At 42.1% G+C, this 11,569-nt stretch overlaps 1 protein-coding gene across 3 annotated transcripts in view; it reads right to left on the reverse strand.

The window, feature by feature from the left end:
- GOSR1 (golgi SNAP receptor complex member 1) overlaps positions 1 to 11,395 on the reverse strand; it is a 28,409-nt gene extending 17,014 nt beyond the window's left edge. Inside the window, exons 1-6 of one of the 3 annotated variants that reach the window (XM_056506397.1) lie at positions 11,334 to 11,395; positions 10,917 to 11,025; positions 9,224 to 9,311; positions 8,919 to 9,026; positions 7,749 to 7,840; positions 7,512 to 7,586 (exon numbers count right to left, since the gene is read on the reverse strand). In XM_056506397.1, the coding sequence (XP_056362372.1) occupies positions 7,512 to 7,586; positions 7,749 to 7,840; positions 8,919 to 9,026; positions 9,224 to 9,311; positions 10,917 to 11,025; positions 11,334 to 11,364 (503 nt within the window). In that variant the 5' untranslated portion in view covers positions 11,365 to 11,395. Of the gene's footprint in view, positions 1 to 7,511; positions 7,587 to 7,748; positions 7,841 to 8,918; positions 9,055 to 9,223; positions 9,312 to 10,910; positions 11,026 to 11,333 lie in introns of those variants that run through there. The other 2 variants (XM_056506396.1, XM_056506398.1) reach the window with 2 other exon arrangements.
- Positions 11,396 to 11,569: the final 174 nt, after the last annotated feature.

Raw genomic sequence — 11,569 nt, forward strand, 5'->3', positions numbered from 1 at the left:
TCACCTGCTGTGGTTTTGAGGGTTTTTAGGGAGAAGCTCTGTGGCTTTCATGCAGGACCTGGCTGAGATACCTGATTTACAACTCTCCACCTGCCTGTTAATTAAGTCACAAAAAATGATTCTTAAAGCTGCATAGTTAACTATGCAACATAACAAACACTTGTGGTTCAAAATCTAAAGTGCACATTACATTCAAACCATCCACAAGCCAAATCCAGGATGCAATTCATTAATGGGTAAAGATCTCAGCATTTTTCTTCTGACCCAATTTCCCAGAGTTCTCAGGGCTTTTTGTCTGGGACTGAACAAGATGCATTCTTCTACAGAAGTGCAATGATACTTGATATAAACAAGTCTCTCAAGTGAGAGGAAAACACTCTGCATCTTTCAAATCACAACAGAACTAAGTCCTTGAAAAGTTCTAAACAGAACTCTATTATTAGGATAAAATAGGGATGCTTTAAGGGTAATTTGGATCCAGTTCTGCTTAGCATCATGGATTTGATAGAACAAGAAAATATCTGCACAGCAACCATTCAGCAGCCAAGAATGAGGAGAACTTAATTCTGATGCATTAGGAGAGGCTGAAATTAAATAAAACTCAAGAATGACATTTATGCAGTAGTGTGGTAACTTTCCAGAGATACACTCTGTATATGAGAAAATGGAAATAATCACTATTTAACATACCCATACACATCAAATTGAGTTCAAGAGCTTGTTTTTACTGGAGGATCCAATAGCAAATAATGAGCAAGCACTTCTGGCCCTAAGGAATAATGAAGTGCACAGCCACACTGACAAAAAAATGGCATGCTGCATTAGAATAATAAAAGTGATTCTCAGATTGCACAAAAGGAATTCTATAAAACTCCACAATTGTTGATTCTCTTGAAAAGCTGCACCTGCTTTTCAGAACCAACCCATGCAGGAAGGATTTCAGCACTCTTGAAAGCCCTAATTTGAATACAGACCTTGGAGGGGGGAAGCTGTCCTAGTTAAGAAACAATGTTGAAAGGAAAGCTAAAAACAAATAAAACATGCATCAGCAACTTGTTTATTTCTGAAAGGAGCAAAAAACTTCAGAAGAAACCACAGTGCTCTGAAGTGTGGTTTTATATCCTTCCCTTTCCCCAGATTAAGACCAAAGTGCTGTTTCTAAGGGGAAGCCCAGAATCAAGAACCAGAGCAGAGTTTTTGTCCCAGTCACTTTTTTTCCATCATATATTCAGGTAATCTTTCACTCTGTGAGGGTTTGCTCTTTAGCTTCTGCAGACATTCATAAAGAACTGCAAGAGCTTCCATGGTCACTTTCCCTGGGGTACATGGATTTTCATCCATAAACCTTCACTTTTTACACAGATGAAAAGCAAACAATGAGCTTGAAGCTCTAAATGTCAATGTGGCTGCACCCTTTGCCACCTGGATAATTCAGTTTTGTACTGGAAGTTATACAGGAAATTCCCTAAGTTTTGTGCTGTGTGTGGTGGGTTTGATGTTTTCTTTTCATTTGGTGTCCCCATCACTTTAGACATATTGAGGCATAAAAATGTCACAACAGTCATCATTGTCAGGGAAATTATTGATTACAGTATTGTTAAAGCAATTCAACTATCAGGCAAATATGTAAATCAACATTGAGACACAGAAGCTTTGGTTTAGTGGTTTGGGGTAAAGGGTTTTTTAAAGTCTTAAATACAGCACAGGAAGTTTAAATGAAATAGTTGATTTTACCCTTATGAAGCTCAAACTATATTTAGAGGGGAAAAAACCCTCTTAAATCGTGAATTGCTTGGCTGATTTTTATGATCTTTTATTAAGTTATTTATAAATAATAATAATACCCAAGAGAGCATCTTCCTTCATTGCCTGGAAGCTTTGAACCTCCCCAAATTCTCATTAAACTACTTCAATAGCTTGCTCATACAGTCATGTAATTATATATAGTGAAGTTTCTCCTTTCCCAGAAGCCATGAATTGTCTCCCTCTCTGAACATTTACTACTAAAATAAAAAAATGATTCTCAGTCTGATGCTGCAGTTGAGGAGATGATGTGCCCAGTCTGGGACTGTGACAGGGGAAGCTGATCCAGCCACTTCCAGAGTGGCCTTGTGTCCCTCTGCCATGAGTCTTCAGGAGACAGAGGTTCTGCCAGCAGCTTGGAGATAAAACCCATTCAAGCCCAGACAGAGATAAGGCTAAAGGAAAGAATCACTGATGCAATCAAGAAAACTCTGCAGCAATAGAATAGGAGACAGAGCAGAAAGACAGACCAGAATTGTATTTTGAAAAAGGATTACAGGACAAGCTGTTGTGCATCCTTAAGTAAGCCTTTGCAACACCAAAAATCCTCCTTTGCTCAAATCCCCTCTTTGAAAAGCATTTTCTTTGTGCTGCTGCTCAGACAGAGCACAGAGCCCTGCCCCAAAAGCCTGAGTTACTCAGTGGTAAGGCAGTGAGGAGATTACCACAGCCATCCCAGCACTGGCACACACTTTTAATGCAGCAATTTCTCAAACTTCCTTATTCCAGAAACAAAGAAAACAAGCCAATGGTGTTTGGGAAAACAGTGGCACACCATTGCCAGAGATCTTGCAATTAATGGGCAGCAGAGAGATGTTTTAACCTAGATTCCCCAATCCTCCTTGCACTGTAACTTCCAGTTCAATGGGAAAGTGCTGCAGCCCTTCCCCAGCACTGCACAGCAGCCAAACAGCACCAGATCCAGAGCAATCCCTCCAAACCAGCCATGCAGAGCTCAGAGCTCTCTGGGTTTTTTTCAGAACTGCTAGAGAGCAAAGATTATTCATTCCCAAGTGCTGCTTCAGTTAAAATCTGCATTCAAATTAACAAATGGAACCACAAGAACACCGCATTCTGCTCTGACATGAACAAAAAATCAGTTTAATTAAGAGGCGAGTTTGGTAATTAAAAAAAAAAAAAAAAGCCCTTACTGGGCCTGACTAAAGTGGAGCTCAGCAGTTCTGAGGCTGCAGAGCAGGCAGGCAGCAGGCACCCAGGGAAGAGGCTCATCACATTCCTCCCTCCCTGCTGCTTCCCAGCCACCTTGGGATGGGAAAAGGAACTGAATTAGCTGCTTTTCCTGCATTCTCTCTGTTCCCAAGAGAAGATGAAGGAGATGCAGTGGTGAATTGTGTGTCAGCTGGAGCAGTCACTGTGTGTCCTCTGCAACTGGAAATTAGGGAGGGGAGGGGATGGGGAGGGAGGCAACCACAGCTCACTGGTCTTAATCCAACCCTGAAGTTCCCCTGAAATCCACAGGAACCTGAACACTGACAGCACAGTAAATGGAAACCAGGGCAGGCAGAACAGAGAACAGGGACAACAAAAGAAAAAGAAATTCTATTAAGGTAGAAAACTGGCAGCTTTCTCCCAAAAGATCAAATCACCTGTAATCAAAAACCCTGCAAGGTGTCTCTGCATCTTGTTGAGCTGATTTCTCTCTGCAAATCAGTGCTGAAGCGAAAATTTGGAAGGAAAGACAATATTTAGAGGAAAAACAGCCAGCAAGTCACTCCCTCCACTAAGATCTTGCCTGTATCACCAACAAAATTTGGAAGCAGTTTTCCCGGTGATTATTCTCTACTGAATGTGCCCATTTCTACCCAAACAACAGCAGGAAATCTGAAATGGTTCTGCTGATAACAAAATGCCATAATGACAGCAATAATAGTGTTTAGTACTCCACATACATGAAGCACTGCACTAACATTAATTTCTCCTCATCATCTCAGGTATGGATTATTAATTATCATCACTGCATAACTGCTGCAGGTTCCTGTTACTTCTTCTGCTCACTTCTTTTATTTCTCTTTCCCATGCAGCACATGTCCCTCTGATTTGTTTGCTTTCCTCCTTTTCCTCCTTCAAAAAAAGTTTCTTACCCACCTACTCTGGCACCCTGACCTTCTCTGTGCCAGTTTTAAACATTTTCAGACACACAGGGATGTCTGAACACTTGCAGTAGGTTCATCTCATCTACCTGCATCACTCATGAGACTCCAACGAAGAGGATTTTTACAAATTTTTACTGGATAGATTCACAGGCTGCATAGCAACACTCAGCAGAAACATGCAGTCACCTGACAACAATTAAAAACACAGCTAATGATATCTGCACCACACAGGCACCTGCTTCACCACCAGCCACTTCTTTTAGAAAAGGATAAATGACTAATTTTGGAGTGCTGGAGCTGAGTAATAAAGTAATAATCACACAGTTGCCCCACAATGACAGAATTGGTGTGTTTTCAACTAGTTTTACAAGGAATTCATCATAAGCAATAACATCTGTAATTTCAATCTAAACTTCTGAAGATTTAATCTGTTTTTACACAAACTCATCAGTACTCCCTGGTATCCCTCACCTACAACACAAGGGAGATTTTCACTTGCATACATACACAATATTGCAAATTCAATCAAGGACATTAGTTCCTTCTCTGCTGACTTAGACTGTAACTCATCAATAACTGCAGAATTTCTCAGGGCAGACTCTAAGTTAACAGAATTGTTTCCTCTGAGGCAGCACTTTTCAGAGCAGTTTTTAAGATGCTAAGATAGATCTATTCATCAAAACTGTTTTCTTTAGATGGAAAATGACATTAGAAGAAAAAGGATTGCTTGTTTGTACCCCTGGCCAAAAGCACAGAAACAGAGAAGATGAAATACCTTTATGGAATGGCACAGACCCAAGAAAACAAGATTTCAAAAATGAACAACAAATATGACCACACTAGATTGGGTATTTCTTTAGGCATCTCACATGCCAAGAAATCTGAGATATTAGGTAAAAATATTAATAGGGCATCAATACACAAAAACATGTCTGCCAATCTTATTTCAATTAACAGGGGTTAATTTTTTTTATTTTAAAAATTAGGTGTTACTGTTCATCTCTCCAGAGGTTGGTAAAGCTATTCTTGAATTACCTGCCTAGAACTTAGCCAGGAAACTGAGTGACTTGGAAACTTCATGCCTCCTATCCACAGCCAGCAGAACTTCTAGACAAATCTCCTTTCCCAACAAAGAGCTGATGTATAAAATGGACTGAGCAGCAGTGCAGCCTTTGAAGGGAGAAGAACACAAAAGGGAGGCCAAATGGATCCAGGATCCTCAGGGCTTAATGGAAAGCCAGGCATGGGCAGGGTTTGCACAGAGCTTTTTGTCATTCCCTTCGTGCCTAATGTGTGTTGGAACTTTTTATTCATCAGCATCTGGTACTCACAGATTTTTCATCTCTCCTTTTTTAGGATTACCTACATGTATAACATTAAGAGCATCTTTGTGGTGACACAAAAAGAGGCAGATTTAGGCAAAAAAGCAGAAGAGTTTCCTATCTCTCCTCTTGCTCCCCAGTGAGATACCCCACAAACAAACAATCTCACCCTGCAGCCCTTTGAAGAGCATCCATGGGAAACACAGCCCAGAGAAAACCCCAGTTTGTGTTTATCCTGTCTCACAAGGCTGTGCATAAAGGAAAAGGCTGACAGAAGAGTCTGGCACTCAGCAGTGGGGCAGCAGTTCACACATTCTGTTAGCAGATCATGCAATAAATATGTAATAGGTTAAAGTACTTAATATAATAAATTAAGCAGGGTCAAGACCAAGTGAATGCTCAAATATCTTATATGAATATATAATTCCTGTGGCATTATCACACTGCTTTGGAGAAGATAATAATAGATTGTGAAGTTTATATTCCTATGTCTGTTTTTCAAGCTCTTTTCATAGATTTCACTCCATTGAAAACATTTGTATTTTTACTCCTGTATCTTTGTGTAAATATATTCATCATCTTCTTCTGTCAATTAGTCTGGCACCAGGATTTACTGCACTACAAATATTCAGCATCATGACTCACACAAAGCTTGTCAGTTTATCCTAGGAGCATGTTTGGTGTAATTTGCCAGCTCCTGGTGATTTCTTGGGACCTTTTCTTAGCTTTTACAGCTTATTGGCATGAATAGCTCATTAACTGCTTTCTCTGAAGACAAATATGTTTAAACTCTCTAATAATTTCCTCTGCCAGTATCTTTTTCTGAGCTTGCTGATTCTCAATTCAAAAGTTTTACAAGCTTTGATTTCTTGCCAATGTTGTCTTCTCCTTTTACACTGGATTTCTTCACAGTTCTTACATTTATCTCCACCTTGCAGATTATTCCATAATTAGTTTTGGCCCTGTTTACTAAAGATCCACAACTCACATATTTCTAGTTTTTTTCTCCTCAGTGTTGTGGTGGGTTTTTTTCAAGTCTTAACATTTTCACATAATCACATAGATGGTTTTAAACTATTTCTAAAACTGCCTTAATTTTATTTTTCACGCATTTTAATCCTATAAACATACAGCAGAGTTCAGCACATCTAAAAATCCAAATAATCAATGCCTCAATAAATGTTAGGCTCAAATTCTGAAGACATATTCCAGATAATGTTTACAAAATGCTGTAAGTTTTCCTCTCTTAATTTTTGCAAACTTTTCAAAATAATGCACTCAGGGCAATATCAGCTTCTTAGAAGAGTATTTTACAGCTCCAGAAATATTTAACAATTTTCTATTTCAAGATCATGCTTCAAAGAAATCCTAATTCAAGCTTTTAATCAACTAATTTTTAAGTTTTGAAGGTATTACAGGAAACTGAGGATGAAGTGGTGATAAGCCACAATTGGAAAAAAAAAAAAGTTTTAATTTCCTGTGGAAGTTTTTTGTGCTGTTCTGGCTGTAAGTTTAAATATAAGAAAGCCACATGCAATTATTTATTTTTTTGTTTTTTTAAATGCAAGCCTGCCCTCTCGTGTGAGCCTGAGGTTTAACACAACCACAGGCAAGGAGAGAGGCAGGAAGACCAGAGCTGGCTCCTGACTCTAAAAACCACAAACCCTCCAGTTCCTTGCTCTCACCTGTGCTGCTTTTTGCTGAAAAAGGACACACAAAGCAGCTACTCAGAACTTAATCCCCTCTCTGCAACAGAAATAACAACAACAAAAAAGTGCTTTCTCTTTGGCTTGTTGTCTGCTAACCTAGAATAAATTTGCAAATATTTAAGTGCATAGGTAATTATGGAATTAATCTCTTCCATCAGTTTTTGTCCACATTTGGTAGAGACAAAAGGAGAAAAGGTTTTTCTCTGTCTGACTACCAAAAAAAAAAAAAAAAAAAAAAAAAAAGGAGATGGAAACCCAGCCAAATCATGGGAGTTTCTGTTTTGTTTCTCAGACTTTATCCCAGTCAGAGTGAAAGGCATCTACTCCCTTGGGAGGAGGAGGTCTGAGTCACAAGTGACTTGCAAAAGCCGCTGAAGACAACACAAAACTGTCACTGGTAAGATCCTGAAGCCCAAATCACTGACACTACCACGACTATTATCTACTCCCACAGTTCACACTCAGCACAGGCCATAAATGTTGAACCAGCTGCATGAAATTGAAATGTTTCACCCACCAGGAGAGTCAGGCACCTCCAACAAGTAAACAGAAAGAACACTTACTTGCGAAGGTGCTCGTGCTCCTTCAGGAACAGTTCTGTTCTTCTGTTGTTCACGCCAGACCCGCTCTTATACGACCTAAAATCCAACAGAACAGCCCTCAGTGAGAACTGTGAATTCAAGGAGCTTCCTTTGCTTCCTTTATTCAGAGCACAGACACTATGAGCTATGCCAAGCATCCTCTCCACCTTCTCCCTCTGAGGCCAGTCCCCCACCTTGGCTGGAGCAAACACAACTTACTCGATATCTTTCCGTACTGATCCCAACAGATTCTCCCTTTCTCGTATTGCCAAGAAGTTTGCTTTGGTTTTGTGGAATTCGTGTGTGTAATCCTGGAATAATAAACAGTTATCCCAAAATTAGTGTCCTGAGGTCAACTGAGCAACACAGTACACTCACAGGAGATCCAGCCACCTTTAAAATTCTCAACTGTTCTCTAATACAAAGAGCAAGACCAACTCAGGAATTTAACAGCAAAAAAGCTGGATGTTAATGCAAAGTATCCTCAAAACTCACTGCTCTTAGAGCAGCTGCTAAATTTGATGGCTGCAGCTACAGTTGTGGAGGGAAATCCACTGTAATTCCTTCTCCCAGTTTCAGATATCCTCACCTTTCTGATGAATTAGTTTGTGTTGATATTTCCCATCAGAAGCCCTAATAAAACCTTTTTCTTTGGTGTGGTGAAGACGTTCTTGAGTTTATTCGGTTGTTACACCAGAATAAAAAAAAGTCTTTTCTGAACAATAAGGATGAGTTTTATTTTTAAGTTGCAATTTTACATTTTAAGCCATTTCAGGCAGGTGGTATTTCTCAAAACCCAATCTAACTGGCAGCTGCTATGCACCAAAACCATTGTAACCATTCATACAAATGCTATTGCTTTTCACACTGTGTATGGACTGCACAGATACCAAACAGAAATCAAACTGTACATGACCAGCCAAATAAAATATGCATTTTACCAGTACTATACCATGAAAACATGGTTAATTTATAGCACTGCCTGGTAGCTTTAACCATCACATTTCCTTCATCTCCCTTGAGCAGCTTAGGAGCTTTTACAATCATGTTTTCTGACATGTGATGTTCCCTTGCACATTGTTATGTGACAAACTACAGAGACAAGGTAATTCATTACATTTCTCCTTTTGCTATATAAAACCCACCCACATAAGGCAGCACCCCTTATTATTCTTTCTCAGCTAAGTTCTAGTCACCAACATGACATAAAAAGCACAATTTTTTTCAACTCAGAGTTCAGCGGGTGCCTGGAGAGAAGGAAAGCAAGATGGAATCAGTGGTATTCTCACCACCTGGTGAGATAATCCAGCATGCAGTGATACCAGCATAGATAATGATAATAATTTCAGCCAAAGAAAGAACATAAAGGCAGGGGGAGGCTGTTGTCACCTGCAGGATGTCCCTGTGGCGCTGCAGCGTGTGCATCAGCGCCGCGTTCAGCGACGGTACGCCCGCACTGTTGGTGTACTCTGCCATCTTGTCATTGATCCCAGTCAGCTGCAGGAGGAAAAACACCCCAGAAAACCTGAAATGGATTATTCTTGCGAGAAAACTACAGTGCACAAGCTGAAGGAGTCATCTAGACATGCACACCTTGTCTAACACCCACACTCGGATTTCCTAATATCCGTCCCAGGAATGCGGATTGTGATATCGCCCAAATGCTGAAATAAACCCAAAGTAACTCAAGTTACCTTTCCCAGAAGTTGCTCAATCTCCACAGCCATGGTCTCAAACATTCTGTCCTGGCTTGATCCATTTAAGAGAGGAGTTGTGTCAGAGCTAAGGACAGAGGAGGAGCAGTTACTGAAAAGTTGCATCATTTCACAAATGCCAGAAATAAGGAAACACCAGTCATAGGGGTTGGAAAGCTCCACTATACCCAGGTTTGCCAGAGATTAAATAAGCTCTGAAAAATTACATTTTCTTATTCTGTATGCCTTTAGCTCTTATCTGAACAGATGACACAGATCACCTGCAGGAAATACCACCTCTCCTGGTCAGAAATGCCTGACACCACACACCTGTCTGGTACCAGTGTCCTCTTCCCCCCAACTTTAAAGCTTGATTTATTTATTTACTGGCAGAAGGAGCACTGCACTCTCAGCATGTTACTCCAGCAACATAATCACACCTTTATTACAGTGCAAGGATAATTCTCTGACCTATTAAGCAATCACTGTCCTACAGAGCAACACAGACCACACCATTTATCAGAATTAGTTTCACACACTTTCCTTATTTGATTATGAACTGAAACCACAAAGAAAAGTCACATCTCAGATCAGACTGCAGATCTGTGGCAATTAAAATCCCTCAAAGACTGCTCATGGCTCTGGTAATCTGCCTTGAGTAAGAGAAGTAAGTTTGGCACAGGACAGCAAAAAAAAAAAAAAAAAAAAAAAAAGAGATCAATTAGTTTACATGGTAAGTAACAGCACAGAGGCAGAAACAAAAGTGAAACTGGGCTATTCAAGAATAACATGATCTTTGATGAGGTGCTTTCAGGCTTCCAGAACTATAAATTGAGGGAGAGGTACAAAATGGATTCAGTTATTAAATTAAATAAAATAGAAAAATATCAACACACATAGCTAAAGCAGCAACACTCACAACTGATACAGTTAATAAGCAAAGGAAAGGTTGCAAATGAGAGGCTGATAATTCCTGCTGTGGAACTGCTCACATGTGGCTCACAAGATAGATTTGAAGAGTTTTAGCAGATTAATTTTTCAGTCAAGCATCTGATCATTTATGTGATTAAAACAAACAGAAACCAACATACACAGACCATGTATATATACCCACTTCTAAAAACACATGTGCAGCTCTTACTATTCTCATTCACACTGTCCCTGTCCATGGCAGAGGGGATGGAACAAGATGATCTTTGAGGTCCCTTCCAACCCAAGCACTTCTGTGATTCTGTGATTATTACTCACCTCAGCAGAAAGACAGAAAGAAATAGCCACTCGTTTTGAAGAGAGAACCTGTTCCCTGCACAGCTGCTCAGTGCTCCAATTCCCTTAAAACTGCGACTACAAATAGCACACCAGCCCACCTGGGAGGTGGAAAGCTAAATTCCCCTAATACCGAAGTCCCTGAAAACCTCCTGCTAGTTTAACACAAGGAAAACTCGGAATTAAGCCAGAATAACAAGCATTAAGAAGCTCAGTGATCCCACACAGAATGAAGTTTAAATCCAACTTTCCCCAGTGACCCGTCACCCACAGCCTGACTCGCACACCAACATCACATCACCAGCAGCGAGAAGCGCTGAAAGCTTCCCAAGCGTTGGGAGCCACAGGTGGGACCAGCAAACGAGAAAACCGCACCAAGCACCACGGGCAGCGTTTAAAACATAAAGAAACGGGCTAGTACCTATACCTGTCGCGTCTTCCGTCCCGGCTGCTGCTGTAGCTGGTGCAGAGCTTGCTGAAGGACACCAGCTTCAGGTCCAGCTCGTTCTCCAGCTGCCTCGCCTGCTTCCTGAGATCTGCACGGGGCGAGAACAGTCACTGAGCCCGCACTTCGGGGGCGCTCACAGAACAGAAACCCACAGGGGACCCTCAGGGCTGGGGAAGCGCCCACCCGACAGGAGGGACAGCCGCAGCCCCGGGAGGGCCGCGGGGCTCATTCAGCAGGCACCGGCGCCTCATGGCTGACGGGCCGGTCCCGCCCGCGCCCGCCCGCCCTCAGGAGAGAGCAGAGGGGCCCCGGCGGCGGTCCCGCCCTGCCATGCCCGGGCTGTGCCCGGCCGGGCCCCGCAGCCGCCCCGCGCCCGCCGCCCCCCGCCCCACTCGCCTTCCCAGTAGTTGCTGCTCCCCGCCGCCATCTTTGTTGTCCAACGTCAGCGCGGGCCGGGCGGGGCGGAGCGGCCGGGGGCAGCGGGGCGGGCGGGACGGGCGGGCCTCCCGCGGCAGCGCCGCGCCGCGGCCGGGCGGGGAAGCGCCGCGGCCGGTCCCGGTCCTGATCCCCATCCAAATCCCGCTCCTCCAGCCCCGATCCCCATCCAAATCCTGATCCCCATCCAAATCCCG

Source organism: Oenanthe melanoleuca, chromosome 19, assembly GCF_029582105.1.
Source record: "Oenanthe melanoleuca isolate GR-GAL-2019-014 chromosome 19, OMel1.0, whole genome shotgun sequence".
Taxonomy (NCBI): Eukaryota; Metazoa; Chordata; class Aves; order Passeriformes; family Muscicapidae; genus Oenanthe; species Oenanthe melanoleuca.